We start from the raw sequence: 17,133 nt of genomic DNA, 5'->3' as shown, positions 1-17,133 counted from the left end.
ATGTTATCATGCGATGTAAAGCCTTTTGAGACAAATTGTTTGAAAAAAATGGGCTTTACAGATAAAATTGCCTTGCCTTGCCTATTATCAATAGGCTTTATGCACAGCTGCATTACTTCCTGAACTTAAGCCAGCTCCTTTATTTCCTGTCTTACATTATTGGACAAACTGATTAATCCAGGTGTGTCTGACCATTGCTAGGGTGGTTGGTTGCTAGGGTAAGTATTGGAGCTGGGCATAAAGCCTATTGGAAACTGTTTCTATTATCTACCTGTCCCTGAAGTTATGTTAAGACGGGCTGCAGGGTCCAGCACTTTCAGGTCCCTCAAGAGTGGATGGTCGAGGGGAAAGGAGGAGAACATCATCTTAAGCACTGCCCCATAGAAGCTTCTCACAGTTCTACAACAGCATAAGAGTGAAAAAAATGCATTAGTGGTAATATTTTAGGCACACCACAGCCTATACTCTCATACTGTCAAAAGATGATATCATAATATAACTACTGGGTAATATACTCACTGAAAGATTTTCTTCTCGGCTGACACAGGGTGCTCAGCGCTTCTCATGAATGCCTTTGTGTCTGCTCCGATAAAAAGATCTTCATCAGCCAGCTTGTGTCCATCTCCATACTTCACCTCCCTGAGAGGTACACCCACGATTGCCCTGGCTGGAATGAGGTAGCCCAGGATCCTCTTCATCAGCCTGCACATCTCCTCTTCAAGTCTGTGAATTTGTATTCCCTCTGACTGCAGATAATATCAATGGTCACAACAAAATAACAGTGAAATAAGAATGCTACAATAACCACAAACATTTAATTATATCCTATTATTCACTCATTCAATATCATTGACACCCACCTGGAAGGCAATGTTAAATTCAGATAAAGGCTTAAGGGCAGCACTTAGGAACAGGAAGTAGGTCTTCATGGATCATGCGGATGGCTTGCCAGATCACGCACTTTAACACTGTAAAAGAATCAATGATAAATTATCTGTATATACAGAAGAAATGGTTGCTATTATTTTAGGTTTACAGTGGATAGAAGAGGTGAGGCCTGAGAGAGTTGTCATTTGTTCAGACTCCACTGCCGCCATGTATAGTTTGAATTCCAAAAAGACAGTAAGAGATGATTTATTGATTGAAATATATACAATAATACTGAGAATACAAAGAACTGGAGGTGATGTACAATTTGTTTGGGGGAAATGAAAAAGCAGATGAGATTGTAAAGACAGCGTTAAAATTAAAAGATGATTAAATAATGATTATTCCCTTTGGAAAAGGAGAGGCCAAATCATTAATTAGGAAAGCAGTGAGTGACGTATGGCAGAAGAATCGGACACAGACCATAAAGGGAGACACTATTACAGCATTCATAAATCAATCAAGGTGGAGGGTTTCAAAGGGAAATATCGAAGAGATGAAGTGATTTTTTCAAGATTTAAGGTTTGGACTGGGTTAAAATCAATGCTGTATCTAATGGCAAAATGTGTGTCTGATAAATGTGAGGTTTGTAATGTTCCTGAAAATGTCATCATGAAGTGTAATAAATATGATGAATCTGAATAAGATATGGGAATTAGGACGGGGATGGAATTTAGAAGGGATTCTAGTGATGAGTGAGGTAACAAGGGAGTGTTGAAAAGCTCTCTTTAACTTTCTCAAATCTACAGGATTTGATTATAACATATAGGTAATTTCAATTATTATTATTTTTTTTTTTCTGAATCTGTAACCTGAAGTACTAAAACCTTTATTTACACACTCCGGTGCAGTAGGTGGCGGTATGCACCTGAACAAGTTGGTTGCGACCCGCCATACATATCGGAGAAGAAGAAGCGTCGAGTCTTCTGAGATGAGGAGAGAGCAGTTCACGGTATTTCTCATATACAACAATTACACACACTTTATAGAGTGTGATTAAGCGACAGGCTCATTTCTGTATTGTTTTTGTCGATCACAGAGATACTTGTGCGTTTTTTCTGGCGTCCTCCTACTCTACTGAAATAAACATTTAGTGCAGCAGCAGCGAGCATGAGGAGAATATGTTGTGTTCATTCAGACCTGAGCGAGTTTGTGTTCGTTTGTGTGATTGTCTCGATGTTTGGAGTGAAAACTGTTACTGAATGTTAAGACAAGAGTCAAAGTTTGAGATCTGTGAGGGGAATTGATAGAAATCGATCCAAAGTTTTGCTGTTGCCATTTTCATGTTTACCTTTATTTCTCAGTTTGTGTAAATCTACTTATGGTTCAGAGTATTTATTTTTTTCCCACATTCATTTCCCACATGTCTAGTACAATTATGTGTTTTTGTTTTATTAATACAGTATATACTTTTTTCTTGATATACCCCGAAAGAATGGAAGTGAAATGTGACAACATGCCCCATAGGTGGGGTACATTGTAACATGTGGGGAACACATTGTAACATGACCATATGACAGCTTAAAATGTTATCTGATCTAATAAAAAATATATACACGACAAACTAAAATATTTTCTAAATAAAATACAAGTATTAAATTTTTCATATAAAATAATGGCATTTTTTAATAATTAAATATAAATTCATTTTTGAATTTCGACTATGATAATAATAAAAAACTAGTAGGCTATTGTGTATTGCCTTATCTACAACACATGAGTGTAATACGGTAAAGGTAGTACTAAATTTTACTGAAGAGAAATCCAATTCTCTCACTTGTAAGTGAGAGAATTGGATTTCTCTTCAGTTAAATTTAAGTGTAAATATATCAGGTGAAAAATTTATATATCTGTATCGGCATCGGACAAAATTAGTTTGAAAATATCGGCATTTCGAATATCGGCCAAAATGCAATAACGTGCATCCCTACATTCAACTGTTTTTCTTACCATTATTTACATTATTCACACAAATTGACATTATTATATTCTGTAGTCCATAAGCATAAAACAAAATCGGTAACTTATATATTTTTATTTTGGCAGATCAACTCCTCACACTACAATTCATCATCATTGAAGTTCCTCCCACATCAGTCACATCATCAGGGGAAGCTCCTCCCACAGCAGTCACATCATCAGTGAAGCTCCTCCCACATCAGTCACATCATCAGTTAAGCTCCTCCCACAGTAATTCTCCAATAAATGCTGTAAATTCCCATCAGCTACAAGTGAAGACGAGCATCAGAGCATCAGGAAGAGCTGAAATCTGCAAAGACTGAGTTTATTAAAGAGGACAGTGAGAACATGAGTGATCCAGAACCCTGCAGAATGAAACACACTGAAGATCCTGAAGAACAAAGAGGTTGGTGTTTATTCTTCATTCATTCATGATGCTGAAGAACATTCATGTTAGAAACATTCAAGCACTTCATCACTTTTAGATAAACAGTTAAACTGTGAAATGGCTGCAAAAGTTTCTCTTTTTTTAACAAATGGTCAGTAAAAGGAGGTTTCATTTTGATTGTCAACATCAGGTCAAACAAAATTTAAATATTTTAGGTTTTATTTTACATTTATTTTATATATGGTTTACAATTTCGAACAGTGTTACTAGAATTTTGACCTGAATTTTGTGCGTATTTTTACAAAACATGTATACTGTGGTAGATTTTGGCTGAATCCCAATTCTCTGTCTTACCCCTTCCCCTTACCCCTTCCCCTTAGTTTTGCTCGTTCACGTGAGAGTAAGGGCTATCCCAATTCTCATTTTGATCAAGGGGTAGGGCTAAGGGGAAGGGGTAGATACCCCTTAAAACCAAGAATTTTCGCGAGCTTACTTGAAGCCAAGGGGTACCCAGAATGCACTGCGCAACCGGCAACAATGGCGGGCACACCACCAAGAGAGTCCCATAAATGTAAGTATTTTCGGCTTGATGATGAATGATTGATTGAAAAATTATGACAGTCTTGTTTTGTGCTCTACGCAGTCATGTTCATATGTATTTGCAACCATGTTGTTAACTGAAACGTTTTTAAACGTTTTTAAAAATCGCTAGTCTGCTACGCTAGGCTATGTTAACGATACATTGCTGCTTTGCATTTCGAGATCGCCTAAAATGTCCGGGATTCGGTTTTTGCTTTCTACAGTCGCCATTCATTAAATTATGTGTACATTATTTGACACTGACACGTATGTATTCAGCTTCAAACGGATCCCGACTGATACGAAAACACAGGAATTTAAGCAATAATAAAACGCACATAAACCGATCACTTATTAGCGTTCATGCACGTTAAACACTACATTCAGATTCACCGATTTTAATGAATTCAGTGTAATTGAAACAATACCTTGTGCATAAACATGATGAATAGCGACGGCAGACTTCTAACGTTACTGTCCTGTATCACACAGGGACGCCGGAGGAAACCCGGCAGCTGATCCACTTTCGGGATGAAAACGAACTTAAGTTTTTAAAATCAAAATATGCTGCAAAGCAACTATGGGAGTGAGTAATGCGTTCATGCTGTAGTAATACATTATTGTATTGGTATTGTAGGTTATTATTGTAATAATTTGTAATTAATTCCTGTTCATGCACCTGTACATTGTTGTTGGTTATGATACAGGACACTGATGAAAGAAATGGGGTCGGAGGGAAGGGTTTCTGGCCAACAGGCATCAAAGAAGTGGGAAAATCTTAAGCAAAGATACAAGGTATGTGATGTTCTGTTAAAGAAAAAAACAAACATATCTTCAATCTCAATGCAAGGCAATGAATGCATACTGTATAAGTTATTATTGTATTTTGAGTTCGCTTTCGGCTTCCAACAATTATGAAAATTAGACAATCAAGGTAAAACGATTATTCAGATAGTGCCTAAATGGTCTCAAACATTTGAGAAAGCTTGTTTTGAAACGTGCAGCTCTTAAAGTGACACCAGCCAACATTAATGCTGAAGTCATTATTGTTAATCAAACAAGAAAAGACGTAGATAAAATCACTCAATACTCTATTTAAATAAAGCCCTAGTTGTAGGCATTATTTAATTGTGTGTGTTGTATGTCTTTCCAGGAACTAAGAACTCCCAAAACAGGGTCGGGAACAGAAAGGGGGGAAGTGACTGCTGCAACCTGGCAATATTATGAAGATATGCATGAGGTGTTGGGTGCCAGGCCCTCACTCGACCCTCCTGTGGTGGTGGCATCCTTTTATGAGGATCCCACTACAATCCTCATGGTATGTATGCAGGACATTTTGTGGTCTGGAATTGCGGAATGTTAACATGTTCTTATTGTAATGCTCTTATATATATTAGGGCTGGGTAAAAATTGATTCTCATTTTTACGAACCAATATCGATTCTTAAATCCCAACAATCGATTAGTCATCCTGTTTTCAGTTGATGAATGAATTGTTCATTGTAGTGCATCCCATCCAACAAATCACAATAATATTTGTGCTTTGTTACTATTGATATGAAACAATCTCAGCCCTTTAATGTTCATCAATATTTACATGTTTGAATATAACTGGCAAGTATTTATGACAGCCACCATTTAAATATATTCCATATAACTTTATTATTATAAAAATAAGTGTGCTTTTAAAGTAGGCTAGGCTAGAACTGACTCTCATAGTTTACAGCATTAGTTAAGAGATGTTTTAATTGAGATAATTTGTCTTGTATTCTACCTGATATCCAAAATAATCAATGGCGAATCAAAATCTATCCAAATTGCAAGCTTTTGAATCGAAATCGAATCGTGCAATTTATGTCAATACCCAGCCCTAATATATATATATATATACACATACATATATACATACATACATTTATTACATGGCTTGGTTGAATTCCAATGTATAATGCGGCCTGTTATTTCTTGATAACAATATCTTGTTATTTCGATATTTTCTTTAGCGGAAGCAATACAATCGTTTTAAATCAATAAACTTCTTTTTAAATCAATATTTTGTGTCAGATTATTGATTTATTTTGTAATAAGCAGGATAATGTATAGCGAGGCGGTTGTCGAATAACAACCCCTTCAGACTGATTCCCGTTCAGCCTGTCGGGGTTGTTATACATTATCGCTAAATATTATCCCATGTGTATGTATATATATATATATATATATATATATATATATATATATATATATTATAACACAAATTTCACATGACATGGAGTCTTTGGAGGTGAAGAGTTTGACCTGCCCTCCAGAAAAGCATATCTGCTCCCTAGTTCAGTTTGCCGGCACATGCATTGCTCTCAGGGAGTGCAGGTTGTTTTCTGCCCATAAAATGTCTTAAATTTGGAGGTCTGCCTCACGTACTATTTAGGAGATTGTTGAGCCCTCATCCCCAGCCAGCACCTCTGCAGCCAGCAGTTCAGAACCCTCTACCTCTGCCATGGCAAGCCCCTCAACTCCCTCACCCAAAAAAAAAAAAAAAAAAAAACCCCATCCTGGATTTCCTCACTGAGGAATCCAAAAAAGAGCAGAGGTGCCATGAGGAGAGCGAGGCAAAGACAGAGAGGTTCTTGGTCCTGTTTGAAAAGATGGTGGATAAGCTGTAGTTTTTTTTGTTTTTTTTTATGCTTACTTTATTGGTTCTGTAATATGATTTATTTTTATTTGACGTTTTTGCCTGTTATGTTTACTTTATTGGTTCTGTAATAAAATATTTTTGTATCAATTTTTTTTGCCTGTTATGTTTACTTTATTGGGCGATAAAGATTTTTGTTAACAAAGAAAGTGTTTCTGAACATCAGTGACATTCAAAACAGTGATAACTGAAACAGATATACAAAACACCATGCAGTGTGTATAAAACATATTTATTGCAAACAGACAAAATTACACAGATAAGAACATCATATCCAACACCAAAGTGAACAAAAGTATAAAATATATAAATGCAACAACTGCAGGAAGTGAAAAGCAAGAAACAGCTTCAAACAGATACAGATTTAGAAAGAACAATATTTTTCAACCGTAAAAGTTTTATCATTTTACAATAATGTTTTGGTAAGCACAGTTTTTGACACAAAAGGATTTGCAAAAAAAAAAAACATGGTAATGAACACTAATGTTCAGGCTTGCACATTGCCTGAAACTAGGACAGCCAGTCGGTTTCGTGTGTCGTTCCCAGAGGTTTCGTTTGTTGCCATGGGTTCACGGGCTGGTTGGGGGTCATTAATATCCATCAAGATGTCTTCATCTGGAACCAGTGTGTCACCATTGTCCATACACACATTGTGCAAAAAGGCACATGAAGCAATGACCTGGGGTGCAAACGTGGGCTTCACCTCCAAAGCTCTGAAGAGTGTTGACCTCCACCTGGTCTTCATCATGCCAAACGCCCTTTCGATTATGCTGCGCCCCCTTGACTGAAAGTAGTTAAAGCGTTGCTGTACTCTTCCATGCACTGGCTCCTTGAATGGGGTGATGAGGCAAATTGGCGTTTCCAAACAAGGATACCCACCATCACCCAGAAGGATGTAGCCTGTTGGTGGATACCGTCTTGCAGTATAAAAACTGCTGTTCTTCATTATGCGCGTGTCATGGACAGATCCCGGGTACCCCACAAAAATGTCCAGAAACCTGCCATTTGAGTCACAGATTGCCTGCATACTAATGGAGTAGAATCCTTTATAATTCAGATAGTCCAATCTGTGACGCTGTGGTGGTTTTATTCGGATGTGACTGCCATCAATTGCTCCAACCACATTGTGGAATGCAGGAGTTCCTGAAACGTTGACGAATCCCTGACCAACTGCAGGCAGGTCCACTGTTAAAGGGAAGCAGATTGCTCTCCTCAGATTGTCCCAAATATTCTGGGCCACTCTGTGGATGATGCGGTGAACTGTAGCCTTTGGGACATTAAAAACACTGGACACCACCCGATAAGAGAGTCCATGTGCCAGCCAGTAGGTATAAATGAGTACCTCAAGCTCATTACCCCAGCCATGGTCCTGCTCCCTTTGCAAAAGCCTTTGTAAGCTTTGCATCGCTGTTCTGGTGAGGCGGAAATCCTGCCTCAGCTCAGTTTCAGCATCGAACCACATGCGCAGTATAGGCATGTTGGGGTTTATGGCACAGTATCTAGTTGCAGTACCAGTCTGGAAAATAAAACCATTTCACACCATTAATGAGCTTGGGTAATGAGCTTGTGGAACCCACTTTTCAACAGGCACAAAAAAAAAAAAAAAAAATTACTATATTCGAATTTTGTCAAGAATTATAAAAAAATCCACAATAAGCTCATAATTTGTGCTAAAATAGTCTAAATGTTTAGTTTTAAAAACAATTTTAAAAATCTGGTTATGTCTATTTTGATGTTTCTGCGCAAGTTCAGCAGACAGATGTTCGGTTTGGGTTTGTTCCGATCAGATCATGTGAGCGGAGAGCGCATTTCTGAATATTCCGCTCCGCACTCAAACGCACGACCGCACACATCTAAGCTTGCCACAAAGAACCGGTAAAAGTAATTTTCAAAATGCTGACATTGACATTGAAAGTCCCGCTCGGAGCGGTAAATCAAACAATGATTTGTCCTTAAATAATGATATATTATTATTGATAGGATGATAACAGGTGTCATGATCATTCTCAAGTTTCGTGATCAGCAGCTGCTGCTGTATCAGTCAGTGGTTAGATCAGCTTTCCAGTAAAAAAAATAGGACAAGGGAAATATAAATTATGCATTATTATTTATGACAAATAAATTATGCCCAAAATACGGGACATTTGGCAACCCTATATAACGTTAGTTTTTTCCCTTCCCCAAGAAAGCACATAACGTTAGCAGGGCTGAACTGGGACAAAAAAATAATGTTTTTGCTAATAAAAATTAGCGTTATAGCTAACAGCTCAGATAACTGTGTTGGTTAGTTCGGTAAACGTTTGTTACCAATCCATACATACCATAAGCGGATCCACCAGCATCCGTAGGCGTCGTAGACCTCTTCTTCTCCCTTGATTTCTCCGATTTGTTGCAGACAATCGCAAAAAAATTTCTAAAACCCACGCAATCGACATAAACACGCTTGCAGACGGCATCTTGGAAGTTTGTGATCAACACGTGTTGCCCCTGGTGACACAGAGCCACTTAGTAACACTTAGTAACGATATATGATGATGTAACCAAGTGGCGTCTCATTTCATAGGGGTATGTTTTCACCCCTAGCCCTTACCACTCGGTTTCGAGGGACAAGGGCTAGGGGTAAGACGAAGGGGTAGGGGTAGGGGAAGGGGTAAGACAGAGAATTGGGATTCAGCCTTATTCCCTATTTCGCACCTGACCTAAGTCTACCTGGGTCTTGTCTACAATCAGCGTCCCTGAAAGTCTACAGTCGTTGTTAGTTTATATGGGTCTCTCGACTACAGTCGACGTCCCCTATCTCTAACTTGTTCCCCTAACTAACTTTCTGTGCAGCAATAATAACCGACACACTTCAGACAATGTCTTTTAAATGCTTTAAAAGGCCGGGAGAGTATTCGACCAGTTCTCAGAGAATCTCCCCCAAGAAGAAGCTTTAATCACGGCTGGAGGATCTCAGACAAATTTCAGAGAGAATCCCACCAGTAAACTTTAGAAAATTTTTCTTTCATTTCAGACCTGATGGAAGAGAGCGAGGAGAGTGAAGAACTGAGTGAAGTGAAGGAGGAACATCATGTCAAACCTGGAGAAAAACCCTTGAGTCGTTCAAAGACTAAACAGACATTTTTAATGAAAAGAAAAGACAAGAAATCTTTCACCTGCTCTCAGTGTGGAAAGAGTTTTACAACCAACTCTAGTCTTCAGATTCACATGAGAATTCATACAGGAGAGAAGCCACATGTATGCCATCAATGTGGGAATAGTTTCGGTCAATCATCACACCTTATTGTTCACATGAGGATCCACACCGGAGAGAAGCCGTTCTCATGTGATCAGTGTGGAAAACCATTTCTTAGGGCATCAGACCTGAAGTCACACCTGAGAGTTCATACGAAGGAGAAGCCGCATTCATGTTCTGTGTGTGGAAAGAGTTTTTCACTGCTGCAAACTTTACAAAGACATCAGAAAAAACATACTGGTGTGAGAGAGTACGAGATGTGCTTTGAGTGTGAGAAGACTTTTACTACAGCGTACTGCTTAAAGATGCACCAGAGAATTCACACTGGAGAAAAACCTTACAAGTGTTCACACTGTGACACGAGATTCAGTCAGTCAGCACATCTGAAAAGACATGAGAGGATCCACACTGGAGAGAAACCGTACAAGTGTTCACACTGTGACAAGAGATTCAGTCAGTCGGCAGATAAAAAAACACATGAGAGGATCCACACTGGAGAGAAGCCGCACATGTGTGATCAGTGTGGAAAGAGTTTTACAACCAACTCTAGTCTTCAGATTCACATGAGAATTCATACAGGAGAGAAGACTCATGTATGCCATCAATGTGGGAATAGTTTCAGTCAATCATCACACCTTATTGTTCATATGAGGATCCACACCGGAGAGAAGCCGTTCTCATGTGATCAATGCGGCAAAACATTTCCTAAGGCATCACACCTGAAGACACACCTGGCAGTTCATACGAAGGAGAAGCCGCATTCATGTTCTGTGTGTGGAAAGAGTTTTTCACAGCGGGGTAATTTACATATACATCAGAAAATTCACACTGGTGTGAGAGAGTACATGTGCTTTGAGTGTGAGAAGACTTTTACTACAGCGGCCACTTTAAAACAGCACCAGAGAATTCACACTGGAGAAAAACCTTACATCTGTTCACACTGTGACAAGAGATTCAATCGATCAGAACATTTGAGATCACATGAGAGGATCCACACTGGAGAGAAGCTGCACACGTGTGATCAGTGTGGAAAGAGTTTCTCTATTAAAACTCAACTGAAGCGACACATGAAGATCCATGCAGTGGAGAAACCACATCACCGCAGTCTGAGATCATGGTAAGTATTTCATCTTTATGTGCTGAGAAACAAAAGCTGCATTTCCACCTTCGGAAAAGGTTCCAGTTGTGTTTCCACTTGAGCCTGGTACGGCACAGCACAATTACAAACCGCTCTCGGCCCTGAACTCTCAGCACACTTGGCTGACCGTGCCAACCATGATGGTAGTGTGTGTGTGTGTAGTAGTGACATCGCCACTCAGGATTGGTCACTTGGTAGGGATTGGTCACTTGTCTGTTGCCTGGTTACCAGTGTTTCTGTAGCTGGCTAAGCGACGTAAAAGCAATTTGAGCGACGTAAACACAATCTTACAATAACATTAATAGAAATGACATGGTTTCATTGCTCAACAACCATTTTATTTTTGTTTTGCTGTAAATTGACATGATTGACGATAAATCTATAATTAGCTTGGTTGTTGATTATTTTCATGATAGATTTCATCAATAAGGTCTAGCATCCCTAGTTAACCCTCTGGAGTCTGAGCGGTTTTCTGGGCCCTTGAGATGTTCTGACATGCCCTGACATTTGTGCTTTTTTCAGTTGCTTATAAACATATTAATGGCAAAGTTGTAAATTCACTCTATAAAGCACAAACAGGGCTACCATAATATGTGAGCCACGTGAATGTACATGTTTTCATTTTTGAGAGAATAATGTTTATGCGTGGATATTGAAAAAACTAAAAACTAACATTTCTGAAATAAGGCCACAAAACACATAGTAAATATGTGTCAATTAAACTTTTGACCAATGGATGTCCTCGCCTAGTGTTTTTTCTTCAAAATTATGTGAAAATAGTCTTGCTTTATCGTTCAAATAAAACCATACATTGATTTAAATTGATGTAAAACAGGTTTTGCTTGGAAAGCCAATATGCGAGGGGGCGTGAACGAGGAGTTTACACCTGAAATTACAATGTCCCATCCCACTCTGCATAATGACTCTGCATAATGAGCCATTCACACAGGTGTGAAACTGGCTGAGCCACAATGCAAGGACAAAATATATTTAGAAGAAGACTTATATTGACCATTTAAGATTTTGCTTACATCTATCTTGTACATATGTTTTGCTATTTTATTAAAAAGGTCACAATTACAACAATAATTACAATTTCAACAATATTTCAAGTGTACTCTTTCTTTGTAAAAAAAAAAAAAAAAGATTATAGGCCTACATTTTATCTATGTATTCATTACTTTGAATATAGCCAACATTGGAACAGCTAACATCTTAGATGATGACTTTATTTTTGACAAAAATATTAGGCTATTTTATATATAGAAATTGCTAAGCAAAAGCTTATTTGACGAGGCAGTATATTCTACAGTAAAAACTGTACCCAAATCTACTAAACAAAATGTTGTCTTTCATATTTCCCCTGACTGTAAAGTTGTTTTCATGAAATATTGGGGCATATAAATGTTAATTTGCCGTTTACGTTGCTTATACAAATAGCCTACATTTTATTTCAACATATTTCAGTCGATTTTTACTCATCTCAGTATAGCAATACAGTTTGCTAAAACATCATCATTCGTTGACGATAGGCTTATTTACTTTAAATCCAGGAAATTTGTTAATGAAAAAATTATTGAAATTAAGATACAATTGATACAAAACGAAATTCGTTTTAAAGAAAGGATTTGTACTTTCTGTTTTGAGGTCTCTGTGAAAGTTTGAAAGTCTTTTAGTGTTTTTTTTTTAGAGCTTGCGTCCATAATGGAGAACTGTCACGTAATATTGTTTTTTGCCAGCTGTGGTAAACAGCGCGCATCTATGCCGTTCATTCATTCATAAACAGAAACCCGAGAAGGAAAAACTTTCTAGTATTCCTCAGCTCGTATTCCTCGTATTCCTCGTTATTCCTCACAGCGCTGCCAGACGGTGTAAGCAAGTAATGTGAATCTGAATAAACTTGTGTTTTGGTTTTCTCGAGCTGATACTGGGGGGGGCGTTCACAGGATTGCGCGGATTACCTCAGCCATTTGCGTTTGAATAGCGCGCGCTCTACGTGGGCGGAGTCACATTACATTTGAATTAGCTCTAATGAGGTCGACTGGAATCGCTCTCTTTTAATACAGATTTCCAAAGACGAGAATATTTGTTTTTTATATAAATTACTTCATTTAAGAGAAGAGAATTCAAGCTTCATGCCTGTATGTCTGTTTGTCTTTTCTTTAATTTCAGACCTGATGGAAGTGAAGGAGGAGACTGAAGAACTGAGTGAAGTGAAGGAGGAGAGTGAAGAACTGGGTGAAGTGAAGGAGGAGAGAGAAGAACTGAGAGAAGTGGAGGAGGAGAGAGAAGAACTGAGTGAAGTGAAGGAGGAGAGTGAAGAACTGAGTGAAGTGAAGGAGGAGAGTGAAGAACTGAGCGAAGTGAAGGAGGAGAGTGAAGAACTGAGTGAAGTGAAGGAGGAGAGAGAAGAACTGAGAGAAGTGAAGGAGGAGAGAGAAGAACTGAGAGAAGTGGAGGAGGAACATCATGTCAAACCTGGAGGAAAACCTTCGAGTCGCTCAAAGACTAAAAAGCCATTTTTAATGAAAAGAAGAGCCAAGAAATCTTTCACCTGCACTCAGTGTGGGAAGAGTTTATCAGGCAAACAATCTCTTCAGATTCATATGAGAATTCATACAGGAGAGAAGCCACATGTATGCCATCAATGTGGGAATAGTTTCAGTCAATCATCACACCTTATTGTTCACATGATGATCCACACCGGAGAGAAGCCGTTCACATGTGATCAATGTGGAAAAACATTTCTCTGTACATCAAACCTGAAGACACACCTGACAGTTCATACGAAGGAGAAGCCGCATTCATGTTCTGTGTGTGGAAAGAGTTTTTCACTGCTGCAATATTTACAAATACATCAGAAAACTCACACTGGTGTGAGAGAGTACATGTGCTTTGAGTGTGAGAAGACTTTTACTACAGCGTACTGCTTAAAACAGCACCAGAGAATTCACACTGGAGAAAAACCTTACAAGTGTTCACACTGCGACAAGAGATTCATTCAGTCAAGAAGTCTGACAATACATGAGATGAACCACACTGGAGAAAAACCTTACAAGTGTTCACACTGCGACACGAGATTCAGTCAGTCATCATCTCTGAAAAAACATGAGAGGATCCACACCGGAGAAAAACCTTACAAGTGTTCACACTGTGACAAGAGATTCAGTCGATCGTCACATCTGAAAACACACCAGAGAATTCACACTGGAGAAAAACCTTACATCTGTTCACACTGCGACAAGAGATTCAGTCAGTCTTCAAATCTGAAAAAACACGAGAGGATCCACACTGGAGAGAAGCCGCACACGTGTGATCAGTGTGGAAAGAGTTTCTCTATCAAAACTCATCTGAATCGACACATGAAGATCCATGCAGTGGAGAAACCACATCAACACAGTCTGAGATCACGGTGAGTAGTTCATCTTTATGTGCTGAGATACAAAATTTGAAATCTTTAAGTTAGTTTGGCTTGTGTGCTTTTCCTGCTGTAGCTCACCATTGTGAACTTTATTTTTTTATTTGCAGTGGAGAATCACGCACACTTGGCTGACCGTGCCGAACCGTGATGGTTGAATGTGTGTAGTGACATCGCCACTCAGGATTGGTCACTTGTCTGTTGCCTGGTTACCAGTGTCTCTGTAGCTGGCTAAGCGACGTAAACACAAACTTACAATAAAATTGACATGGTTTCTGTGCTCACCGACCATGTTATTTTTCTGAAGCGTTTTGTCCATAGAAATGTTTTTCACTGCTGTAAATTGACATGATTGAGCACAATTAATCTATAATTAGCTTGGTTGTTGATTATTTTCATGATAGATTTCATCAATAAGGTCTAGCAGCCCTAGTTAAAGTTTGTTTTGATCATCAAACACAATTTAAGAAAATCAAACATCATGACACTGAAGAACTAAGATTTACATTGTTTTAGGTCAAGAATATAAAAGACATCCAATTAATTATTTTAACATTTAACTTTTAACTTTCCTGATTTTGTCCTTTTATATTAATTTGACCCAGGAAAAGCCTAAAAAGTCTGAAAGCCTTTTTACACTAAACACAAATGTTTTGTTCAAGCTGATTTTGAATAAAGCAATGTTTTTTTTTTGTTCAGATAATATTTCTACTATTTGCTTTGCCTTTTAAAGACATGTGCTGACCAGATATAAACATACAAAATGTTTAAAATACAGCTACAGCTGAAGTTAATCGCCATTAAACAAGAAAAATAAGAAGCTACAAGTGAAGACGAGCATCAGAGCATCAGGAAGATGCCCAAACGTCTACAGTCGACGTTAGTTTCTATGGGTCGCGACCAAGCGGCAACATTCTAATCTGAAAAATGAAGCCTACCCGGAAGTGCGAAAAACTGCAATGCATCGAAAATCCGCTAGAGGGAGGTCCTAAAAGGGAGCAAATGTCCATAGACCACCATGTTAAAATGTCCGTTTTCACAGCATAAATTCATGTTTTTGCAGGTTGGTCCCATGGACTTTTATTGTATTTTTCGATAGGTTCCGAGTGCCTGACAACTGTGAGGGGGGGTGAATTTTTTTCTAACTCGTTAGTTTAGATCATATTTAGATATAAAATGTATGACAAATAAGGGCGTGGTTAACTTTGATTGACAGCTGATAACGAGCATAGGCTGCGCCAAGGAGAATGACAACATAAGAAGCGCCATTTTTTAACACAGTTGAGATATAATACTACTGTTTCTGTATCATGAAATGTAGTTTTAAGTAGGGCTGCACGATGTGTCGTTTAAGCATCGATATCGCGATGTGCGAATCCACGATAGTCACATAGCAGGATGTGCGATGTAGACTGTCATAGTTGATCCGTGATTCATTAACCGTTCGGGCCAGCTGCTCCCCGGCCCTTGACGCATGTTATTCGCGGATTAATTGCACATCTTAACCATCATAGAGTGAAAGTTTATCATTTGCATGTGTTTTTAAGTCCTGTCAGTTTAACAGGGCGCATATAAGAACAAGAGAGAGAGAGAGAGCGCACGCGCATTCACCTTCACCGTCTTCAAACAACACGAGCGCTGTCTTGCTCTCTCTCTCTCTCTCTCCCTCGCGCATATTAATCAAAATCAGTTGACACGATGGTGTCGAACAAAAAAAAAAAAAACTACCCAGTGATGAAATTTTTTCTGTGTTGACAAATCTTGTGCGATATCCTAAACTGCCGAGATAATTACACAACGCGTGCCGTAGACTACATGTCCGATTCGCGAACTAATGATTCCTTTGAACAGATTCAATTTAATGAATGGTTTAAACAACTGACCTGTCCAACACTGAACTCACGAGACATCTGAATTGGTGTATAAAAAATCTGTTACACTTTACAATAATGTTCTATTTATTATACTATTTAACTACATTAGTTAACATTTACTATTAGTAAACTGCACTTCTACAACATTGTTAATTTCAACATTTAGGCTATAGCCTACATTATTGAAATCAAAAGTTTTACAGTATGTGTTAACATAGTTAATGCACTGTGAAGTAACATTACCAAACAATAACAGCTGTATTTTTATAAACTAAGATAAACAAAGATTAATAAATACAGTAACAAAAGTATTGCTCATGGTAAGTTCATGTTAGTTATTAGATACAGTAACTAATGTTAACAATTCAAACCATATCCTAAAGTTACAAACAAATAATTTATTCTAATTTAATTTAAATAATACTCTGATGTTTAAATCATTTAAAATGAGAATGTAAGTGTGCTTACCCCATATTTGTTTGTAAGAAAAAATTCGATTAGATTTCATTTCATATCACAGAAAAATAAAATATCGCAATGTCATTTTTTCCCAATATCGTGCAGCCCTAGACTGATCGACTAACTCTTGAGGAAACGACTAAAGGATAGGCTCTTTAGTTACCGCGGGATTATCTATCTGTCCTGGATAGGATGTAGGATAGTTTGGAACGGTATTAATCGTGATAATCCATAATCTCAGCTTTCTATGGAAGCTTGTTTCCGCCACTGAATAATAAATAAATAATAATAATTGGGACTTTTTATCTCACAATACTGACTTTTTTTTCTCACAATTGTGATATATCAAGTCAGAATTGTGAGAAATAGTTCAATTCAATTCAAATTTATTTGTATAGCGCTTTTCACAATACATATTGTTTCAAAGCAGCTTTACAGAAAGTGCATTTCAGAAATATACATAGAGAA

The 17,133-nt window shown here is 38.0% G+C and overlaps 1 protein-coding gene across 3 annotated transcripts; it reads left to right on the top strand.

Annotated features, from left to right (window-relative positions):
- Window positions 1-1,793: 1,793 nt before the first annotated feature.
- Window positions 1,794-15,033, top strand: LOC308690020 (uncharacterized protein). Of its 3 annotated transcripts, XM_081364228.1 has the most exons (8): window positions 1,833-1,879; window positions 2,974-3,292; window positions 3,708-3,845; window positions 4,346-4,439; window positions 4,561-4,648; window positions 5,007-5,171; window positions 13,087-14,326; window positions 14,443-15,033. In XM_081364228.1, the coding sequence occupies exons 7-8, from the start codon at window positions 13,092-13,094 to the stop codon at window positions 14,465-14,467; spliced, it is 1,260 nt and encodes a 419-aa protein (XP_081220354.1). In that variant the 5' UTR covers window positions 1,833-1,879; window positions 2,974-3,292; window positions 3,708-3,845; window positions 4,346-4,439; window positions 4,561-4,648; window positions 5,007-5,171; window positions 13,087-13,091; the 3' UTR covers window positions 14,468-15,033. The 3 variants fall into 3 exon arrangements, with proteins under 3 accessions (XP_081220353.1, XP_081220352.1, XP_081220354.1); XM_081364227.1 differs by lacking the exons at window positions 3,708-3,845; window positions 4,346-4,439; window positions 4,561-4,648; window positions 5,007-5,171 and adding an exon at window positions 9,555-10,893 and having other exon boundaries at window positions 1,794-1,879; XM_081364226.1 differs by lacking the exons at window positions 3,708-3,845; window positions 4,346-4,439; window positions 4,561-4,648; window positions 5,007-5,171 and having other exon boundaries at window positions 1,821-1,879.
- The last annotated feature ends 2,100 nt before the right edge of the window (window positions 15,034-17,133 follow it).

Source organism: Scardinius erythrophthalmus, assembly GCF_964197995.2.
Source record: "Scardinius erythrophthalmus genome assembly, chromosome: 1".
NCBI lineage: Eukaryota > Metazoa > Chordata > Actinopteri > Cypriniformes > Leuciscidae > Scardinius > Scardinius erythrophthalmus.
This window is presented reverse-complemented; position numbering and strand designations above follow the sequence as displayed.

What these genes read in the sequence shown, in the direction of transcription:
- LOC308690020 (XM_081364226.1), top strand. Translation starts at nt 3,235, where the DNA reads ATGAGTGATCCAGAACCCTGCAGAATGAAACACACTGAAGATCCTGAA. An exon ending in AGATCCTGAAGAACAAAGAG is followed by an intron (nt 3,293 to 13,086) that starts GTTGGTGTTTAT and finishes CTTTAATTTCAG; the next exon opens with ACCTGATGGAAGTGAAGGAG. An exon ending in CAACACAGTCTGAGATCACG is followed by an intron (nt 14,327 to 14,442) that starts GTGAGTAGTTCA and finishes TTTTATTTGCAG; the next exon opens with TGGAGAATCACGCACACTTG.